The 24,576-nt window shown below is 37.4% G+C and overlaps 1 protein-coding gene across 12 annotated transcripts in view; it reads left to right on the top strand.

The window, feature by feature from the left end:
- dlg1 (MAGUK family member discs large 1) overlaps positions 1 to 24,576 on the top strand; it is a 360,229-nt gene that overhangs the window by 59,143 nt on the left and 276,510 nt on the right. For 11 of the 12 annotated variants that reach the window (XM_076534967.1, XM_076534964.1, XM_076535000.1 and 8 more), the window contains exon 3: positions 20,378 to 20,473. The exons of the other annotated variant lie outside the window; for it this stretch is intronic. In XM_076534967.1, the coding sequence (XP_076391082.1) occupies positions 20,378 to 20,473 (96 nt within the window). The remainder of the gene's footprint in view (positions 1 to 20,377; positions 20,474 to 24,576) is intronic. 12 annotated transcript variants of the gene reach the window in all.

Genomic DNA, 24,576 nt, shown 5'->3' with positions numbered 1-24,576 from the left:
AATGTACAAGTCAACAATTTTCTTGCTGAGTGATTAACCGTGGACAATAATTTGAGGTTATGACACAACTTGTTCAGTGACATGCAATGTATTGATAAGTATTATTAACTGTTAATATAATTGTACACTATATTACAACAAAAGACGTTTACACTACTATGTTACAACAAAAATATAAAAAATTGCTTCTAATTAATATAAATAACGTAATGTAAGTAGATAAATGAAGAAATATACAAGTATTATTTCGAGTCTCCATAAAATACTTTCCATACAATATTCTGATTAAATTCTGGTTTCACGCACCGTCTTCTGTCATAATATCGTGCCAGACATTCACCTTCCAGAGCACTGTTTTTATATCGTCAATTGCAAGAATTTTCTGCTCGTACAGCTCCATCGGTGGCAATATAACGAGATTCTGCAGCGCAATGAAAATTCAGAATCACGAGGCGAACGCGGAAACGAACGAGCGTACAGATAGCCGCATTTCATATCGTAAGGATCGTTTTGCTCGTGCTGGAATTTAATGCCGTGCTTTAATTTACCATCGCGTCGTTGAACTTTCATTCTACAACAATGGACCGACGTTCGCTTTGAGACAGTCGTCCCAGAAGCTTCGAGAATTGCCAACGATGTACGACCGGTTATGGCTTGAATAGAATTGCATTATTTAACGCCGCCTTGTTGAGCCGCGCCGCGAATAAATATGCATTAATTGCTCGCCAAACGATACGCCTAACAGAGAGACCAATAAAATCTAATTTATTCTTCCGGTCGTTCCTTTGCACTGAAACCTTTTGCTAGACGAGATTACTGTTCTAAGACATCAAACGTGTGTACGTACAAACTCTCTGAATACGAGATACGAAGATGAAGTCTTAAGAACGTGTTGTTCTTCAAATCCTCTTACCCCCAGGCGTTATTGCTCTCTTTCCGGGTACAATGGAAACCATTCTTGTTGCGAAATGCTAGCGGTATACCATAATCGTTATACAAATTTCACTAATGCCTCAGGTAAATTCTAACCGAGCTACCATTTATTCCCATTGTAATTAAGATCACAGTCGTTTATACTGCTGGACAAATTAGTCTAGATCACTTTTAGCCAGATTACTGTTGTGTATTTACCATTTTGTTGGACCATGCGGAAATGCGAAAGAAACGACGCTATTTTTATTTGTGCAATTATTACACTTTTTTGGAGAAAATTCTCTTTGTACATTTTCTACCACAAGGTAATAGCATTGTTAAAAAAAATAGACTGACTGAAAATGAAGTGTGCTTACAATTTCCATCAACATTTTTTTAGTATTTGACAAATAAATAATTAATATTGATCTTTGAGTCTTCGAACATTTAAATGCTTGAATTTTTTATTTGTTATTTCTTTTGAAACTTTAAAACCTTCGACTCTTGAATGCTTCAACCCTTGAATTCTTAAATAAACAATCCTTAAATAAATTCTTAAATCTTTAAGTCTGTAAATCTTGGAATCTTAAAAACATTGATCATAAACATCAACCATGATGCCTAATATCTATATCAAAATATTTAACGTAGGTACAGAAATCACAACCCCGTTTGATCACCAAGGAGCATCATCAGAAATTGAGTGTCTCCATGCGGAAGCAGCTTGACACAAAAACCTCTTTGCCATTGAATTATTATACATAGAGGAAGAGTCTTAGTCCGCGATAATAATGTTTAAGGGAGCATGAAACGTATGAAAATAATTTGCCGATCTCTTCAATCGTCGCATGTAATTAACGAAGAAGAGATAACCTTTGCAATTGTCAGAGTAGTTCCAGGGTTAGTTAGGGACGCGCACGATTCAATAACATTGGTTGACCCGTTTCGAAAAGAATTTTTATCAGTGAACTTTCTGTAGGGGATCACGGGTCACCGACGATGGATTCTGAATTTCCGGCCGGTATATTTAAATTTTCTCGATTTCACCACGAGTTTCTTCCGTTCGCTCGCCTCTCTCCTTGATCCGTTCGCAAAAAAAGAGCTGATCCCGCGGAGCGGTTGAAACGTAATTTCGCGGTGAAGGGTCCGTGACAGAAGTTCTGGTCTTACGGAGGATCTCGAGGAACCGGGTCAAAAGTTTTTCGCTTTCAGAACCGTGAAACGCGAGGCCTCGTGCCACCTACCCTTCGTTCAACTTCCGGATCGACCGATTATTACCGAGTTCGAAATTCCCGTTAATTGTTCGCAATTACCGAGCCGTCGAGTGATGCGAATTGAAGGCATCGGGTCGATTTTAAAACTCCATTTTGGCCTGCTCGAAACTTCCCTGAATAACTGTGAAACAAGTGATTGGAATTCCAGCTGGAAAATTTTCAAGTTTCTGCATCGTTGCTCCATCGAATTTTCGCACGGTGGAATTTCAAGTATACGAGAGCGGATGTTAAGGCTCCCCGTTTACATAGAATTTTCAACGCAACTTAAAAACTGCTTTAAAACTCCGCTTTCAAACCGTGATCCTCTGAACTGGAAAAGATCCAGGAGTGCCGCGTTATTTTGCATAGGACGCACATTTGATTACTGCTTTTAATATTCAAATATATTCCAACATACAACGCACGTTTCTTTAAATTAGATGTATAAAATATGTAAAAAATTTTCAAAGTTTATAGATTTCTACATTTCCAGATCCATACGTCTCTAAATTATCTCTGAATATCTCTAAATTCTTGAACTTCTAAATTCATACGTTTCTGAATCATCAAGTTTCACTACCTAAATTTGTTCCCAAATTCCTACATTTGCTGCAACAGTATTTAGCAAGGTTCGTGACGTTATTCCGCTACGCTGATTCAACGGTAAAAATAAATTCGTCCATGTTTGATATCGATACATTTTTCACTCTCTGTCGGAACACGCTAATATTAACTCGCTACGAGATTTACATTGATCCGCTCCTTTCCATCCATTATCATAACAGTTAACTTTGCAATAATATTATTCCCCGTCGATGTTTTGAGCGATGAACGAATAACATCGAGTAAAGTGATTCGTTTTCCAAAAGCTTGATTTACTGCCAAGTATAATCCATCCACTAAACTGCCGTTGAACTGCAATTTTTTAACTCGTTCGAAGTAACTATCGCGGGGGTGCGATTATCGTCGTTAAACGATCAATTATCGAATTTTAGGGCTTTGCGCGGTGGCCGTTAATGCATCATGAATACAGCCGGCTTTAAATACGAGAGTGTTGGTGAAAGAGTACCGACTTCCCTAGAGAAAATGGCGGAGACTCGACTTAACAGCTATTGACTGAAAATCGTGAGCGTGGATGAATTACACGAAAACATCAATATTGATAAGATAGAAAATAAATATAAAAATTTGTAAATTTAGAAAGTTATTAGTTTAGATATATCATTATAAATATGTCACTGAGATATAGATATTTTATTATGTTATTGCTGTTACCTAACCTCAAATATTTTTGATGTTGTCAGATATTAACTTTAAAACTTTTTGGTTAAAAAATTTGCTGAATTTATTTAATACTATTAATTCTCTATTATTAATTATTATTGTCTGCTTCACTATGTTTATACACCATATGTATGATATCACAGATTCAGTTAAAAAATATTTATTTGAAATTGTTGTTTTAAACTGAATAGTGAGTCACCTTTCGAGTAGGGAGGTTTAGGATTCTTTTTAAAAAATTCTTTTCGAGCTAATATTTTTTTTTCAAGAGATTTATGCTAACGTTCACAACAAGTTTAACAGGAGGAGAAAGATTTTTACAACAGTGGGCATAACGATGTCCATTTTATTCGTACAAATCGAGCAAACGGAAGGAGGGTGGGTTTCATCTTAGTCAGACCTAACCCGAGGCAAAATCAGACCTAACCGAGGTCCGCCATGCATATCGATCGATGTGTTCGAACTCGAGCTTATCGGGCCATTCTCGTCCGTCTTTTCATTCGTTCCTGCAGCAGAAACGTGCTCGGGCATGTAGAAAAGAAAAGGGCAACGAAAGTCGAGGATCAAAATGGAAAATTTTATGAACTCGACGACGTAACGCGTTGTCAGCACTTTACAAAATAAACGTAATCGAGCAACCTAATAATAAAAACCAAAGAAAAGAGTATTTTGCTCGTAAAATATTTCGCAAACTCGTATAACGAACGCCATGCAAGATGAAGTTAACACCGGGTCTTACGAGTTTGACAACATTTTCTGACGCGTACGAGATTCCAGACGAAGAATATTCTCGAGCAAAAGTTTGCCTCGAACATTTTGTAGAACACAGTTACCTTTCCGCTTATGGAAAATCCATTTCCCTGCGAGAGGAATTATTGCCCGCGAGCTTATTCTCTGGCTGTCTGCTACGAAACCGGGAACAGTTAGACGAAACTGTCAGAACAACTCGCGATCATGTAAAGTCCTGTTAAGATTCCGGTATCATCGTCGAATGACGTCCTCTAATTCCTTCTTAACCTCTTCACTCTGTGGTTTGCTCTGTATAAACGAGATTTTCATTCTGGTTATTTCGAAACTTCTCTGACTTCTTCAGCTATTCTACGTTGCAAATATATTGGTGCTTTTGTCCTGTTATTATTATGTAAGTGCCATTGTATTGTTGTTACTGTAGCATTGTTACTACGTATAACGAGATACTTCTATGTTGGAAATAAATTTAAAATATGATGATGAAAGCACCTGACGCTGGGAGGACATGTAGTGTGAAGGACATATGTTATAGCAACATGTGTTGTAGGAACAGAGAGCACATGTGTTAATTATAAAGTCTGAAGTTAGAGAATAAATTAGTTAAGAAAAGAGTTAATACCTGACCAAAAGTAACATTGTACATATCTACTTTGTCATATTTTTATTTAGTGTATCAGTTTATAATTATACCATTTAACTATTACATATGCTGTCACTGTTATGATATACTGTTTTGCTAGTCACATATTGTGTATCACATATTGTGATATACTTTTGCTATTCACTTTATAATTCAGACATGTCCAAGAATATACGCCATGTTGTCACTTTATAAACAATCTTCTTTAACTGTGTATCATATGTTTTCATCATTCAGATACAGAGAAGAGAAATAGTTTCAAATGGTATGTTAACATAAATAGTTTCTATGAACACTATTTTATATGAACAATCAGAAATGTCTTGATCTTAATAGATATTTTGAAGTTTATCTCCATAAATCTATAGACCGATGATTATCGATCAGCAAGTATAGGCTGGATTTGGGCGTACCATGGTGGGTAATTAGTCCAGTCAAGCCGTCACCCTGGTGGTTTCAGAGCGGCTTAAATGCACAACAGGCTGCTTAAATCTTGCACAGTATTCGCCATGTTGTCGAGCCGTCTATCATTAACTAAATTTACCTACATCCACGTGAAAAGGTTCTACATATATCTAGCACCGGCTCAAATCCTTCTGAGTGATCAACACGCTTGGATTGAAGTTCTCCGACGAGATTTCTCCGTGGGTACTCGAAGGGCTTGCTTGGCTTTAAACTTCTCGTGATTTATCGAGCGATCAAAATTCGCCTTAATTCCTTACTTTTGTATACTCTGAACGTTGGAATTTGCAATTTACTCAAATTTTATCATTTCAAATTTTCTAGCTTTCTAATTTTTAATTTGCAAATTGCAAAATTTTGTTATTTTTGAATTTTTAGATTTTCTGATTCTTACGTTCTCCAAATTGTCCGAAGCTATAAATTTCAAGATCAAAATTTTAGATTCGTAGATTTATAATTTCAGCTTGATAAATTTTAATTTTCTCATAACCCTGGAATCTTGATTCCCAAAATCCAAAGTAACTTTCCAATACCTAAATTCCCAAAAAAAGATTCCCACATTCTCAACCTATGTCATTAAATTTGCAAAAAACACTTAAAGCTTAACCAATGATTACTTACACATGCTTTGCATATCCGTATAAAAATCAAATATTTTCTTGACCCTACCTCGCAAGTAATTTCGTACAAGATGGATGACACGAGACTCTGTAATCCAAACGCTCAAAGTTACACATACGAAGAGAAATGTAATTACAGGGGAGCGATAGAAGAAGGAAGGAAGGAAGGAAGGTGAAAATAATCGTGCATGGTCGTTTTTCAGATATCTAACCTTTACGAACGGTACAATTCTGAAATATTTGCAGGCGAACCATTTATTCTACTATGATATATCCAGATTTTACAATCGAATAGCATAGTCGCGCCGGTCATATTTCAGAGCCTTCCTGTGCTCGCTGCCGACAGAAATATTTGGCAACGTAACTGCAACCTGCAATGGATGCCAGATATGCGTGGTTTAATCCAGCCCGGACTCGTTTCGATGTTCGCTCATCGATTTCGTTCCGATGTACGTGCTGTGTTACATCAATGGCCTCGGCCAACCGTCGTTGCACACGTTACACGAGAACTTTGATGCATCCGCGAATGCATACGCTGCTTTATAGCCCGCTCGATAACTGCGGCTCGCGTTCGAGTATGCTCGCGATAGATCGCCAGAAAACGCTCGAACAACGTGTAATTATTAATCCGCGGACAATGCTCGATATCGCGGTTCGGATTAAATTTATTTATTTAACACGTTCCGACGGTTTAATTCGATTAATCCCAAGGGATTAATATGTAGGAAATTATTCATATCGGAATGCGGGGAGAATGGTTGCGTGAGAAGAATGCGGTGATATCGAATGTGAGGTTGTAAGAAGTGATGCTTGATCAAATTAAGTGATTAACTAATTAAAAAATATTTGCCTACTTTATTAATCCAGATAAATATACTAGGATTATGAACCTACAGCGTTGTTCGAGTATGAGGTTGTAAGAGGTGATGCTTGATCAAATTAAGTAATTAACTAATTAAAAAATATTTGTCTATTAATCCTGATAAATATACTAGGACTATAAACCCACAATGTTGTTTTTTAAACTAATAACAGATTGTTACTATTTTGCGACGTTGTAGGAGCATACATATTGCAGAATAAACCACTGCAAGTTTTTATGCAGTGTCCATGGCAAGTCCAAGTTTCGGAACGTTTTGACGCTCGCGAAATGAATATTCAAACGCAGTTTGTATATTCCAGTAGATGAAAAACGCAACTTTGTCTCCGTTTTTCAATATTAACATTTCGCTTCGTTTGCTATTCGTGATCCGATCAAAATTTCAGTATCACCAACCTACCCGTGGTTTTCAAATTTTCACGCTGCTGTTTCAACGTCGCTTTATTTGTTTTCTCCGCTATTTTTTCTCATCGTTTCATTTCTCGAAGGGCTTGTTCAATTAATGCGACGTTTTGCAATATCCAGAGTTTATGCGATATGCACACGGGCTCCGGAATATGAAAAACAAATGATCGGCCGCGGAAAATTTGCAAATGTATGCTTTTTTTAACGGGAAACCGAACGGATTGCTGTAGTCGACTCGGAGGGAGAATACAAATACCGAAACAAGTCAATAAATATATATTTTAACGAAATATTATTTTTTCACGGTGTCATATGCGGATATGTTCATTTTGAAAGCCAAATTTAAATTAAAATAATAATTGTGGTTATTTGGAACGTAGGATATGAAGTGTGCAGTTTTTTTGAAGATGGAAGTTCTCGTTATATGGCCGCAGGTTGATGAGTTTCTATATTTCTGATAGTCTATTTTTTAACAATTATGAATTTGTGAAGTTAATGGAATTTCAGAATTTCATCCTGTACAAATCTTTAAATGCATCAATTTCTATATTGTTAAATTATCGAAGTTTCACATCCCCAAACTTCATAAACCCAATTCCACAAATATCAAAATTGTAAAATCCCCAAATTCTCAAATTTCTTTACTCTCATCAAATTCCACAACCCCAAATCTTCAAATCCCGAAATTGAAAAATCCCCAAACTTTCAAATCCCCAAACTCTCAAATCCCCAAACTCTCAAATCCCTAAACTCTCAAATTTCCAAACTCTCAAATTCCCAAACTCTCAAATCTCCAAACTCTCAAATTCCCAAACTCTCAAATCTCCAAACTCTCAAATCCCCAAACTCTCAAATCCCCAAACTCTCAAATCCCTAAACTCTCAAATCTCCAAATTCTCAAATTCCTTCCCTCTCACCAAATTGCACAACCCCAAATCCACAAATTCTAAAATTGTAAAATCCCCAAAGTCTCAGATCCTCAAATTCTCAAAGTGCTGAAATTCCTAAATTCCCAAAATCAATCATCAAATGTCAAATGTCTAAACGCCTAAAAATCTCAGAATTCCAAAATACTCCACAGAAATCAAGATATGGCAGTCAACATGCCCCTCACCTATCATATTTCCCGTAGGAAAGGCAAATTTGCTGTGACATTGTAGAGTGACCCAGGAAGCAGTGACAACTACTTGAACGACGTTGTATTGCACCGAGTTGCCGGTGCCCTCAATCTCGAGCCTATACCGTTCGTCCAGGAGTCAGCGGCGATCGATAAACCCATAAACCTGTCTTGCTCCGTTGCCATTTCGGAAGAATATATATTGTGATCGTTACGCTGTTCATGCAACACCACTCGAACTATTCGAAGTGGTCGACCACGTTATTCCGAATTTGAAATTCACCTCCATTTCCTCTGTAACAGTCATCGTGGTCCTTCTAGGCATATTCTCTGCTTGAATAACTGATTTTTGGGAGTTTAGATCGGGTAACTGGTACATTGAGGATTCGTGAGGAGATGGCAATGGTATGCAAAGTGAGGGCAGGGTTAATTGTTGAGAACATGTGGAGATTAACAATATTTTTTTAATTTTGAAAGTTTAGGTATTTGGTAAGGTAGAGTTTTGAACAGCTAAGGCTTTGAGAAGTTGAGGATTTGAGGAATTTGCAAATTTGTATAACTGGAAGTTCAGAAATTTAAAAAATTAGGAAGATTGAAATTTGAAAGTTCAAAGTTTGAGAATTTGAAGATTTAACAAATTAAACTATAAGGAAATTTGAACAGCTCGAAATTGGGGAATATAGAGATTTGTAAACTTGGAACTCTAAAAATTCAAAGGACGTGGAAGAATTTATTGATTATCGGGGCTTCATATGTGATCCAAACCTACATTGCACCAAAAACGCAAGGACATTTGGTACTTTTGGACGATGCTCCTTTGTAAGCCGATGAAAGGAAGTCACGCACTAGCACGTGACTGGATATGGTGAACAAGTCACGACAAGCGCATTTTGAACACCTATCCTCTCTTCCTATCCTCATCTTGACCGTTTCCTCTTGCACTTTATTGTCCCTTTGTCTCTGATTTCACTTCTACCCCTTTCCTTTGGCTATATTTACGCTCAGTTGCTCCACTGAACACACCCTAAATAATTTATAAAGTATACTTTATATAAAAAATATATCTTCTTGACTTACACTGATGCTCCATGAAACTACCATAATGGTTGCATCGGTCTGCTCTTCTAGTTTAAATGGTATACAAGATTAAAATTTTATTTTTTATTTTTATTTTCAAGGTTCTGTTATTTTATGGGATTAAAGTTTCATTTCTACAAAGTTACAGAATTGTCTAAATTTAGGAATTAAAGTGGAAGAAAAATTTAGCTTAAATTGTTCTACTGATTTCGAGGTACCTTAAATGTACCTAACCTTAAAATGCAGAAACGTTCAAATTCCTAAAATTTGATTTACAATGCCCTCAATATTAATTTGAGAACTAAGATTGTAAAACTGAATTGAAATTGTTGAAAAGATTCGTTGCTCAAAACTTAGGACGTGTACCTAACCTCAAAACCGATAAATATTCAATCTGCAAATATTTCATTCGTTGTTACGAATGTGGTAGCCTTATATAGAATTATGATGGTATACAAAAGTACTTCAGCAACGAGTAAATCTTCTGTTCTCAAAGTATGTATAATATGCTCTCAAATAGAAGGTAGCTACGTGCTTCAGAGACACCGAGTATGTTTGTTTCTCCGTCCGTTCGTTCCTCGCCTTCTTTTTTGTCTCCTTTATCTCCGATGTTTCTTTCTTATTTTCCCCACTTGTTTCCCTCTCCTCGAGCCGTCTTCTGAATTCCTTTCGTTTTCTGTTTTTCTATTTAACTACTTCTCATTGTCCCTGTCTACGCGGCAGTTCCACCCCTTTGTTTCCCTCTATCTTTCCCCGGTTATCCTCTTTTTATCTTCACTCGTTTCTCACTGACCCAACCCGTTTTTCAACCGATCCCCTTGATCCACCATGGTGTTCGATCTCAAAGCTCGATGCAACGTCCTATGTAACCGACCAAAGACCCTGCACGTGTGCTTGTTGAGTGGTATGCGTGGAACGTCAACGTTCTATGACGAGAGAAATGCCGCTTGTCCCTGGTAATAAATGTCACGGAACATTGTCAAAGCGATTAAGTTCACGGACTGACGTTCGTTGTGTGCGATCGTTTCGAAAATTCGTTCATCATTTACCAACCCTCTAACGTTCTTTGCGACAGCCAGCGAATTTCTGTCCTTTTACCGATCACTTGAAAGTCTGCAGGAAATGATTTATCGTTGATACCTTTAATCCTCTGGAACTTCATGGTGGCTCCAGAAATTTTACATCAGAAAGATTTATAAGATTACTCTATTTACATAATTTCACTTTTACACGATTCTTAGAAAAATGGTGAAAGTGGACATTTCGGTAAAGTTAATGAAAAGATACTTTTATATTTTTGATTTTGTTAGAAAATTTTTTATTTTCGTCTGATAAAAATAGGACTGAACATGGTTTCTGAGCGACCTTACAAAATGGAAATGCAATTTTTGCACTATCTTTGTCGTTCGAAAACTTTCATCAGTGCACTCTGATATCGATATTCAATAAAATATATTCCGTGTTAGTTGCACCCCTAACTTAGAGGTCTAATTACAACTCCTCAAAATGTATATCAGCAGCTCAAAAAATATGTAAAATAAATTTATGAGAACTACAAGAATTTGTATCAAAATTGTTCAAAATTTCCGTATAATACCCATCAGTACCAAACTGTAGCAAATAATTAAAATCGTTGCAAGCTGAAACCATTGCAGGCTCGATTATATGTCCAAATCGTGAATCGCAGTCCAATCGAATCATTTAACATTTTATAACGAATAATTTGAGCTGCATGATTTAATGGAATAATTCCGATTCATAAGCCGCGAGTCCAGTTGAATATTCGTATTATGACTTTAATGAAATAATATCGATTCGAAACGAAGCCAGTGGATCACGAACAAAATCCTTTAAAATGTCGCGATTGATGATGTGCTCTGGAAAGGGTTAGTGTTCGAATGGTGGGTTTATAACGAGATTCTTGGCTCTGACCACCGCCGATGGAACCATAAAGCTGTCGTAACCCATTCTATCCCAGACTTCCGTGCGCTGGCTTTAGTTATGGGAATTTATTACGAACCGCATCGAGCCCGATCGATCGAGAATGATCGAACTGATTTTAGGACCCTGTTCCAGCCAGTGCATTATGAGTTGTAAAATTCCAGTAGTAATCCGAGAAATGGACTCGCGGTTTTTAATGTACAAAAAGTTTGCTCTTTGTTTGGAATTGCTTCAAGAATTCGATAATCTTTTACGTTGCGGCAACATCGATTGCAAACAGGAAGCCTGAACTCGTATTGGCAATCAGCACGGATTACGTCGACTCGTAATTTCGTGGGATTGCGGAGGAAGCTTATAATTAGTTTACCGACAATCGTAAATTTCGATCGATGTTCCGCCTCCGTTATGGAAGCCAACATTCCAGAAATTCATTACGATCCCCGGACTTCGACTGGTTAGCCTTCGCAAATTTTCCTTATGAACATGAAAATCGATTCGCGTTCAATTTTGCGCGTGATATGACGGGAAACGTGCTTCGACTATGAATCGTCGAAACTAAAGAGCCAACGGGGACGATATTCATCGATCACCGTTAATACCCCTTCTGCTTTAAAGGGGTTGTTCGCAAACGAGAAAAAAGAGTTTTCTATACGCCTTTTGTTGGAAGATACGAGCGATTCGAAAAGCAATTTTATGGCTAATTAATAGGATGCAGGACTATTTTACTATTTTATTATAGTTCTATTTCATACACCTTGTTCTTATACTAAAATACCGTCTTTATTATATTCTGTATTTTTATACTACTTCTTGTAAGATATTATGAGACTAAATCTTTGTCCATTGCACATTGTAATGAGAAACCAAGATGGAAGACCTGGACATCGCATGACCTGGCGCTCAATTCAAATGTCAGTCATAACTCAATTCTAACGTACAGAATGACTCCGAGCCTCTTTTATCTTGGCCACTGTATATAAATACATTTGTAACATAGAAAGAATATTTATGTAGAATGAACGATTGCGTTGGAGTAAATGTGACATCATCAAAAGGGCATAGAATGTCTATTAGAATAGTTACATGGCTATTAAAGAAATTCATATTAAAGATCTATTGTGGAAATTCACATGAAAGGCTTGATACAAAAATTCATATGAAATGTCTGTTACAGAAATTTATACGAAATATCTGATATAAAAATTCATATGAAATGTCTGATGTAGAAATTCATATTAAATGTCTATTATAGATATTCGTATTAAATGTCTATTATAGAAATTCATATTAAATGTATTCTTATAGAAGTTCGTATTAAATGTCTATTATAGAAATTCGTATTAAATGTATTCTTATAGAAGTTCGTATTAAATGTCTATTATAGAAATTTGTATTAAATGTATTCTTATAGAAGTTCGTATTAAATGTCTATTATAGAAATTTGTATTAAATGTATTCTTATAGAAGTTCGTATTAAATGTCAATTATAGAAATTCGTACAAAATGTCTATTATAGAAATTCATATTGAATGTCTATTATAGAAATTCATATTAAATGTCTCTTATAAAAATTTGTATGAAATGTCTGTTACACAAATTGAAATTAAATGTATATTACAGGAATCCATATTAAACGTCTATTACATCAATTCAAATAAATAACTCCTTTAAACTTTGTACATGTTCTTGTCTAAATATCTTCAGATTTAGTTTTGTAAGCCAGAGAGAACATATAATGAAATAAGAAATGAAAGTCGTGAAAGCGTAAAAAAGGAGGTAAATTTAGGTAGGAAGTTATCTCCGTTGTAGCAGGTCCTTTCTGTTTTCGTCGCAAAGCCGGCGCATCGAGGTCGAGTTCATCGTGCGAGCTTTAATGTTAATAGACACCCTGTCCAGGGGCGTAACTTGCGTATCGAACAGGGACACTCTTCGCAACGCGACACGTCGATAATCCTGGTGGTGATGCACACGGCTTTACAGGGTGGCACGGATACCGTGGCTGAAACTAATTTCGTCGGATAGCTTCGGGGGTCATTCGATGCCACGAAGAACGTAACACTTTTATCGCGAGATGAAAGAGTGCAGTCCCCGTGAACTCGACGGGATGAAATAGCATCTCGGGGTCCAGAGGATTCACGGGTCAGGGAGTTTCGAGCGACCAAGTTGGCTCACGGTGTCCATGAAAGGAGGCGTCGTTTCACGGGGAAACGCGTTCACTTTAAGCCACGGGAAATTTTTTTTTCCCCGCGTGTTCATTTTCGCGAACCAACTACCGACAACTTTTCCCGGTCCCCTCGGGGGAAGCGTTACCCGCGTCAAAGCTCCGTTTCAGCTGGTAATATACGCGACGAATTTCCGCGATGCATCGGCGATAGGTGACGTTGCAATTACCTCGATTCGATCTGGCGTTTCTGTGAACGCGTGTACGACAACCGCGGTAATTACATCACAGACGATGGAAAATAATATGAAGAGGGTGGGTGGAAGGGGAACGAGTCGCACTCCATCGCCTCTGTAAGTTATTACCGTGACTTAAGGGAGAGAAAACCTAGAAGAGCAGAAAGTATGGGCACACCGTAATACTGTACCACCGGCCTCGTACACGTGTGCATGAATCCGTGATACGCACCTACACCTTTACATCGTCTACTTTGCACGGCAAAGTAACGACCTCATTATCAACCACCAGCTGGTTGTTCCGTGCCGGTATTAGCTCTTGGATATTTATGCACGCTTTTATTAAGCCTGGAGGTTCATTGATCTCAACCTTGTTCCCTTGTCGCAAATTTCCAAGGTCTCCCGCCTAGTTATCGTATTGTCGTTAACGCGGTGAACGGGCAACAGGGGTCATCGATATCGCTAACCAAACGCTGTCGAATAATTGGATAAAAATAATCGATGAAAACAGTTTTAAAGCTGCGCTGTGGTTTCCCTTTACCGATTTTACATATTAAAAGAATCTGACACTTTGAACGGCGGGTTTTATTCGCGTAAAGAATGGCCTGTTCGATAAGTGATATTTTTGATAACGAAACGCGGGACACTGAATACGCTTTCTCGACGGACAATTCGGGAGTCGGAAAATTATTTGCGCGAAAAACGATACAAAGGAACCTCATTTTCGGACGAGTGAATGCGGCGTCCAAAAAGGAAGCATTAAGGGACACGTATGGTCTTTTGCGCAGCATAAAGGTAGTGGTTTCTCGTAAAGGAATCGAATCCGCCCTCGAAACCTTTCCAATTCGTTCGTCGCTTTGGACCGAAGAATACAGAAGAAGTAAACCCCCTTATTTTATTGTTACAACGACGCCGGGAAACCTTCGATAGCGAAATACTTGAAAATCTCGCCGGAAGCCTCGTTGAAAGCGAAATGATCGAGGCCAGCCAACTTCTTGTAAGGAGTATCGACCAACTTTTGTCAGACATAATTCCGGACCCATTTTCTGCAGGTCTTTTCAGAAATGCTCTTTATAAAAACTTCCGGACGTCCGTCAATAAAAATTTTGCTAGTGTAAATAATTACTGATTTGACTAAAACGTGGAACAAACTTAAATTTTGTTTTATGATGAATAACAAGTTCGAAGGCGCTTCAGCTTTACGACGGCAACATATTTTTATCGAGCTCCGTCAAGGATTAAAACTTTTCGAAAAGTTGAAGCTTTTTTATTAACGATCTTAATGGAAACAAGGTTTATTGCTGAATACAATTACTATCAATTATTGGCAATAATAGCGTGACGGTATAATAGTTTGGTTCTCGGCCAAACGACAATCGCAAAATCAGCAAACGTAATTTGCTAGTTGGAATTCGCATTATCGTTTCCTTCGTATTGAGAGACAGTCTCAAACGAATGTTGGCGAAACGAGTCGCGTTTGACGCAGATCGATAAACGAACAAAAAGATAAGCACTGCCGTCGTTCAGATTGCTGACAGGAAATCATAAGCAGACAGAAAGCCGTATAGTTTCGGACTTATGGTACCAAACAAGGAAGCCAATCACCGGTAGGAAATATTATTAGGTGGAGAAATATTTACTTAGGACCACATCCATCAAGATTATTCGAGAAAAGAAGGTTTCTGTTATAAAGATGGATATTGCGCACGAAAATCGCTCCATTGTATTTCCAGAATTATTTGGTGATCGATAACTATTCCTCGTACAAACTGTACTATTTTTTATCGCAAAATTGGTTGTAGCTATCAGTAAACATTCAATACCATTTGCAAATATTGCAGGGAAATATAAATTGTCGGTTTGGAGGTACATAAACGGTAGAGTGAAATGTAAAAGCAGACTCTTGTTGTATTGACACTTCCGCATGAACTTTTATACTCGCTAGTGACGTTTCTACTTACTATATCGCTGTTATATTGCTTTTATATTTTAACGTTATATTGCATCGTGTTATATCGCAGTATAATTCATTGCAATACATCACATTGCATTACTGCCTCGCCTTATATCGCTCTGCCTTATATGTATAACATCTGATTATACCGCGTTATGTCACCTCGCATTATATCACTTTATCACATCCCTTTATATCGCCACACGTTATATTTCAAACTGTCCCGACACAGTTTCGACGATGCCATTCAACTCGAAATAGCCGTTAATCGTCCAATAAAATCTGGCTATCGGTGTTATTTATCGCGCAAACAAGCAACAATCGAAGTCCCCGTCGCAACACGCGATTGTAAAAGTTGTGCGTTCGTGGACAAAGTTTTCGAGTTATTGAACCGGATATACACGTTCATTGGCTCCAGGGAAGAAGTACGTGCCTGGAAGTCGCAATGCGGGAACCGGAAGTATCCGTTTCCAGAAACCTTGCAAGAACCGTACGATTTCGTGACGACGATAGGAGAGAGAGAGAGAGAGGTTCTCCATCGAAAAGCAAAATGGTTTTACGATACCGCGATTTCGCGTATTCGTTCCGGAATCTATGGAACGTCTTTTCAACAAGATTTCGAGAATTCACGCAACGAGAAATTTTATTACGGCGATCCACGTTGCGTCGACGAACGGGTTTCGATAATGACGAGCTTCCAATTGATTGTTATCGAGTGGCTTCTTTGGGCGAAACGTACAAAGGAATCGATGCCGGGCGAGCGAGAAATCGATGACGAGGTCATTCGAGGTAATGTTAAGGTGGCATGTAGAACGATGTCGGAGAATCGTATGAAAAGCAAACAGCCGTTGGTTTGCCTTCGAACGTGCCAATAGATTCGCTGGCAAAGCTGCCTAGCTGTATTACTTCTCACGATAGAAAAATATTTGATTGAAGTTGAATAGAAATGTTACAGCTCTCTTCATTTTTTTCCATGTCTTCGATAACGGTCTGCAAATATTATTTTACGCCGTTGCACGTCCATTTTTCCATTTATTTACAAGGAAATCTTTCGCACGAACTTTTTCGCACCATTTTTACCAGTCTTCGATAACGGTTTACAAATATTACTTCAACCCTTCGCGTTGCTTTTCGTCATTTATTTCCGAAGAAATCCTTTGTACACGAATGCACAAAAGATTAAATACGGGCATTCAAATATTTCACGTACATTCAAAGCGAAAATATTTCCCTTACGGAGAATAATTCTCTCTATGCCTGATCCTGTACACGTTTCAAAAACTCTCACGAATGATCAAAACTTCAAAAGAAGCATAGTCGCGCGAATGTGTGTTCGTACAAAATGTCAACACTAATCCCTATTCGTAAATAGCAAAATATTTCGTCGAAATATTCGCTGTCCGAATTTATTTGGAATGTTCGCTCAGACGAATACCGAGCGATTAATAAAATGAAAAATCGATGGTAGGAGGAACGACCTTGTTAAATACTCGTTCGACATGCTGTTTTAGTCACGTTGCCTGCTAACAGTGAATACTGATGCTTTGTGGTCAGACAGAGGTGACTAGACGAACGCCAGCTGCCAGTAGTTATGGTCAAACTGTCATCGGACGAGATTGTCGCGCCAACGGGTGGTCCTGGGTCCAGAATGTCCCGCGGGGAATGCGTTTGCGTTAAATCGAAACTCGACGGTAGATATTTGGGTCAACGATTAACGCTGCTTCAACAACGTGCCAAATTCGCTTAATTCGATGAAATTAATAATTTATCAATCCACGTACCTGTACTCTAAATATCCAAATATTCGAATATCCACATTCCTCAATTTTCAAACATCCCCAAATCACATATCTCTGCAAATTTCTGTCTATGAAATTCCCAAATTTTTAATCCCTGAATTTCTCAAATTTTGTGAACGTTTCAAATTTCCAAGTACCTATTTGAAATTCCTAATCTCATCCTACGAATCTAGGTTCAAGTTACAAAACGAATCGTGAAAGGATTTAAATGGTTTCGAACGTTGTTCAAATAAATAGTACCGGTCCACAAGATAAATTAAGAAATACAATGCGTTTCGTAAGACAAACGGGAGTATTTGAAGATCGTAACCGAATCGTCGACACATCCGACAATGTAATTGATCGAGCAAGTATGAAGTCTAGAATTAATTTACTTTCGACGGAGGGAGAAAGGGAGATTGAACTGGTTCGTATTCGAGGACACTTCGGACGCCGATCGAAGTTCCAGAGAGCGAACAGTCGGCCGTATTGTTTTCGACGCGAACTTCAGCTCGAGCTTCTAAATTTATCTTGGCAAAAGTTCCTTGGCCGGCGTTGCCTTCATTTCGATGCATCCGAAGCGTTTCCCTCGATCTCGAGATTTCAAACAGAAGAACGCGTAGCGTGGAACGTTTACCGAAGACTCGAGACTCGGTCTCATCTTCGGATAAACGAACTCGACGCACAAGTACCTTTCCAATCCGTCTCTTCCGGTTTCGGCTGGCTATATACGCGATCCACACGTGCCTTTCATTCGTTCGGAACTCGAAGCTCCTCCGTGCAAAAATAATCAACGAGATAAACGTGGAATCTTTTCCTTGGGGGCGGAAAAACTCTCTCCAAGCACGAGTGTTATCTGATATAATATTATTCGAGGGGACGTAACTTTTGATAACTTAAGACGTTCAAGAACACTTGTTACAAGTACTTCGAGTTGTCGGAGGCAGAGAATGGCGATGTTGGGAAGAGGAAACGATCACTCGATCGATTTGGGAATCTGCGGATGTGACGATCTTGTTTGTGGATGTAGGAATGTGAGAATTTTGAAATTTGTGGATGTAGGAATATCCATTTGAAATTGTGGATATATACATTTAGATCTGGATACATGTATATTTGTGGATATAGAATTTTGAAATATGTGGATGAGGGAATGTAAGAATCTTGAAATCTATGGATGTAGAAATGTAAGAACGTTGAAATTTGTGGATGTAGAAATGTATGAATCTTGAAATTTGTGGACCTAGAAATGTAAGAACCCTAAGATTTGTGGATCTAGAGCTGTAAGAGTCAAGAAAAACTAAAAGTCCATGAATGTAAGAGTCCCGAAATTTGCAGACGTAGGAATTTAGGATATGTGTCACTTGCAGACTTTCAAATTTTGTTGAACGATATATAGAGATTTGGAAACCTTGCCAATGTGTTACAGCCACGAAAATGTAACTTAAAAACCTAGAAATTTGAAAATTATTTAAAAATATACAAATTCACAGATTTGGAACATTATACAATCCCAAAGTGACAAATCAGATAAGAATAAACAAAGGAGACCAATAATCTCCTAATTAATAAATAGTTGAGCCTAAACAGGAACCTTGCAATTTAATCATGTTGTATCCTTGTTTCCTCTGTCTTTGTCTGATTCGGTTCGGTTTGCTACCGGTTCGTTCCTCGGATGCAGGGGTTTGGCAAGGCAGGTAAATGAATAGAACCGGTGAGACTCAAAGTCAATTATCGTCGAACGGGAACTGATGGAAATTCCGTCGGTACGCGTACCGCGACCGCGTTAAACGAGCCAAACGGAATTATTCATGACGAACTTTCGATACACAGGTGTGTTTAACATCCCGCGCCACTTTTCCTAGGACCGACCTACGCTTGCACTCTTTATTAAATATGCACCATTCCCGTTATCGTTCTCGGTCGACACGTTTGTTTTGCCCTCTGCGCGATAATGCCGCACTTGTCACCCCATTGCTCACCCGTTACCAGCGAACGTGTCACGAATTCGTTATTACCCTCCGGCTGTTGCCGCGATACGACCAGCTTCTTTGTCACTTTTATTCTTTCCTTGTTTACGATGGCTATCGTTGCGTTTATTATGTTCCTTCAACAACGAGATTTGGGGACATCTGGGGATCTCTTGATATTTAGGAAGTCTTGGGAGAATGCATCCAGAAGTCATCGTACTATATATTCGGCAATTTAAAGACTTCAGAACCTAGAGATACTCGAGGAAGGGATCTTGGAATCTAGGGATTTTATGGAGCTAGAAATGTTTTGACCTAGGGATTTTTGGATGTAGAGATTTAGAAATTTGGAAATCTAAAAATCTAATCTAGTAATCCAGTAATCTAGTAATCTAGTAATCTAATAATCTAGTAATCTAGTAATCTAGTAATCTAGTAACCCATTAACCCAGTAATCCAGTAATCTAGTAATCTACAAGTCTACAAACCTACAAACCTATAAATCGACAAAAGTAAAAATGTGAACATGTAAAAATATAGAAATCTAAGATTCAGAATTTTACAGATCTAGAAATTCTAAAAAATTCTTAGAGATAACCTAATGATCTACCAACCCAGAAATGTAAAAAATAATTCCTTTCTACTTATCCTACATTACAAAATAAAAGTGATATTCCTCAAAAGAACGATATCAGTAGAATAGGTCTACCATTGATCAGACAATACTCCTAAATTAACGAATCACGTAAAATTGATAATGATCTGTGTACATATTAACGTATTATTGAAAGATAAACAAAGAGAACTGTGACTTTAATGCAGTCGAAGGAATTTATGACTTTCAACAATATTTTAATAAATTACACGATGCTTGCCGGTGGTATATGTTGCTTGTTAATCGGACATATAGAGATGTTTTTAGATCTTGTGATTATTGCAGGGTGGTCCAGCCTTCCCGGTGAACCAGACATTGTCGAACATTTATGGCCGCAGGTCGGCCAGCCCTGATGCTCCAGACCACGTAGACGAAACTCAGGTTCGTAAGTCTGTAAATAATTTGGTGTGAAAATCGTTCGTAATTATTGTGTCTAAACGTAAAAAGTAAGTCTGTAACAAGTTCCTATCAAAAATTGATATTATCAACTACTGTTATTGTGTTTCGTGAATAATTAAAGTGAAAGAATGCAAATAAATGAAGCATCGAAATTATTGATATTTAGTAACACTTTATCGATTAACACCGGTTTGTCGGCAAGGAAGAGCTCTGTAAGGTCCCTGCAGTTTCGCTGTTATTGCGAAGGTTCCTATTTTACCGGCTCGAAATCCCTTTCATCCCTTCATAAAGCTTCCTCTCGTCGGTAATTTATCAATCATCGATATCTCCTTATCGATCCATATCTTCCCGCCCGAAAATAAACTAACGAAACTAATTACGTGTTCCTCCATGTAGAAATTCCACGCAAACGACGGAGTCAGGAATTAATTTGTTTTTGAGAAAGCACAAACTATCATTTTCCAGAAACTGATTTTCCTTTCCGAGCATTTTCCTTTTCTCATTTCCTCGACAAACAGAGCGGATAAAATGAAGAATGTTTCATCTCGACTGAAGACACAGTTCACGATCTATTGTCATCGTCCTGCTTATCTTTTCTTGAAAGACTCTTGGCAAAATAAACTGTGCTTTGCCGTGCAAACACGGTGGCTTTGAAAGATACATTTGAAGAAAATTGTTTTCGAACGGTATTTGATAAAAGGGTAACAATTTAATAGTTTCACCTGTTTTTTTCATCGTTTTTTTCCTTCGTAATTGAAACTGTTTTCGATTTTATACGCCATCTCGTCGATTAACGCGAGCACGTGTCAGAGCCGATGATTACGCGAATGACCATAGGAGAGTCCGTTGCGGCGATGCAATTTGTAAATTATACCAGAAATCAGCGGACATTATCAGTGCCAGTTCGCGGTTTTCGTGTTTGCAAATGAAGTGCAGAAAGTGTGGCCTGGTCCCCGTATAATGCGTTTCGTTTGATTTAATCGACCTAATTAGCCCGTTAAAATCCAGTCGTGCTGCACGTTATTTAATCGCTACCAAATGGTCAGATATACCAATTTTCGGATCGTGCCAACGAGTTTTGCCGATATTATCTGGATAAATTAATGCTTTTTCACGTGTATCTTCCAACGTTTTATTCGCACATTAATAATTAATTTTATGCAGCTTTGGCCGTGCTCGATGATGATAACTGATAACATCGGGACACAATAATATTAGGAGAGAATGTGGTTACTGTGGTTATTTGGATATGGTTGTTATACTGGAGCATGAAATCACTGTTAATTGCAAATTACTGTTTACTTAATATATCTGTCTGTGTAATTTAGAAATTTGGGAATACTAAGAATTAGATATACATTAATATAACATTTTTGAATATTTATTTTGTTGAATTTCTGAGTTTGTAAAATTGGTACATGTCCAAGAAGAAGATTTGAAATTTCTATATGTTTAAATATTTATGTTATCAAATTTCCACAATTTTAAATTTCTAAATAAATCCCTAAATTCCTAACTAACTTAAATCCCTAAACACCTACAGGAAGAAATATATGCTACTAAGCTTGGAAGTTACAAAGTTGAAATTTTAAAAAATTAAAAAATACACAAATTTATACTCAGGTATTTCCTCTCCAGATTTTCACGAATTTAGACTACCATAAAATGGAATCTATACTCCACTGATTGTCTCATTTCCCCGTAATGTTCCTTGTTAGAAATACCTAATCTGAGACAATAGAGACGTGACGCGGTTCGCAGATCGATGTGGTCTGTCTTTTCACACGAAATTTCTCTGAAAATTTACGAACTGTCCTGATTAACCGACCGCTTAATTAAACTTCGTACAGAGAGAACAGCAACCGCGTGTTTCAACGGCACGGCATTATATCGCTATTTATAATGTACATAACTGAAATGTTGGTATTAATTCATTAACGGTATCGCTCGAATATAATTTCTCTTTTCGTTAGAGTTTTAATTAGCGTGAAGTGATTCATTTATTTGGCTGAAACTTTGTTAACGCTGTATCCAGATGCGTTGGTAATATTTTTGGACATTATCATGTAATTTTAATTATGGAAACGCGTAATCAGTAGTTACATGGATGAGAGACATGAATTATTATTTATGATTTGGAGTGTTTTACGTATATTTGCATATGAGATATTTTGGGTATAGATATATGTTATGTATGATGTATTTTATATGTGCATATATATATGGAGTATTTTATGTATAGATATACATTACATATGGAGTATTTTACATATACTGATACATTACATATGGGGTACTTTACATGTAGGTTTACATTACATGTGGAGTATGTTACATATACATATACATCACACATGGAGTATTTTATACATACATGTACGTTGCATGTGGAGTATGTCACATACATATATACATTACATACGAAGTATTTTATATGTACGTGTAGATTACATGTGGAGTATGTTACATATACATATACATCACATATGGAATATTTTATACATACATGTACGTTGCATGTGGAGTATGTCACATACATATATACATTACATATGAAGTATTTTATATGTACGTGTAGATTACATGTGGAGTATGTTACATATACATATACATCACATATGGAATATTTTATACATACATGTACGTTGCATGTGGAGTATGTCACATACATATATACATTACATATGAAGTATTTTATATGGACGTGTAGATTACATGTGGAGTATGTTACATATACATATACATCACATATGGAGTATTTTACAAACACATGTGCGTTGCATGTGGAGTATGTTTCATATACATATACATTACATATGAAGTATTTTACATGTACATATACATTATACATGGAATATGTTATATATATACATATACATGACGTATGAAGTATTTTACCTATGTATATAATGTATGTGCATGTATGAAGACTATACGTGCACCCTCCAAAGTCACATCTTTTAGTCCACACACATAATTGTGTTTGAAACCCTCAAGAGCATTGTTCATTTCCCTCCGCCAAAAGCACCTGAAAATAGTGCTTTTGAGGGGTAGCCTAACCTCTTAACCAACCGCCATTACATCTCTCGTACGTGTTCTCTCTGTCAATAGCAAAAGCGTATCGAAGTAGACTGAAAACCGAATCGGAATCTTGCTCCGTTGAATTTGTTCGCATGGAAAACAAGATTAACGCCGCTGCATGGACGGCAACTGCAAACACGGAACGGAACACGTGCGCAAATAAGCTTGCTTACGAGTTTACGGTGTTCGTTCATCAAACACCGTTCGTGCGTTCGATGAAAAGAAACGTGTCGGAATTAGACCTGGACGGCTTGGTAGGAGCATCGAAACCTACCGACCACCAACGTCGGGACGCCTGTACGCCAGTACCGACGTCGGCGTCCATCCCTTCGAGATTGAAACTCGACCTCCTCGAAAGTTCATCGGGCTTCGTAAACTTTATACGCTTTTTTTTCTGTTATTTACCTGTGTCGTGAGTGATAGGCTACCCTAGTCTCTTCTGCTTCGAAACGTCGATTCAGTACGATGGTTGTACCTGCTAGTTATCGTGCGTGTGGAATAATTTGATAATCACTTAGTGATACCGATTGGTTTATTTCTTTTTCATTTTTGCTGTATGTGCAGAATATTTTGGTGGAGGGTTTTCTCAAGGATGAATCAGGTGCATGCTGAGATTAGGGGTTGCAGTGATGGGGGATGGCACAATAGGGATACTTCTCACTTTCTTCAGATAGTTTTGTACTTAGAAATTTTCTAATCTGGCGATTTCAAATTTGTCGATCAAGCACAGCAATTTTAAATTCATCTATCAAGTTTGTTATTTAAAATTTTTTAAGCTAACAAATTTTGATATTTTCCAAGTTCAACATTTTTATTTTAAATCCTTTCAAATGGTCCAAATGTCAAATTTCAATTTGGAATTTAAAGTTCAGATTCAAAGTCGAGTTCAAAAGTTTAATAACTAAAGATATAGAAATTATTCATTTTCAAAGTGTATAACATAACAAATTTGTTTCGAACCTTGACAGATGTGTGCATTCAATGTATATTTCACTTACAATACA

This window comes from Megachile rotundata, chromosome 1 (assembly GCF_050947335.1).
Source record: "Megachile rotundata isolate GNS110a chromosome 1, iyMegRotu1, whole genome shotgun sequence".
Classification (NCBI taxonomy): Eukaryota; Metazoa; Arthropoda; class Insecta; order Hymenoptera; family Megachilidae; genus Megachile; species Megachile rotundata.
This window is presented reverse-complemented; position numbering and strand designations above follow the sequence as displayed.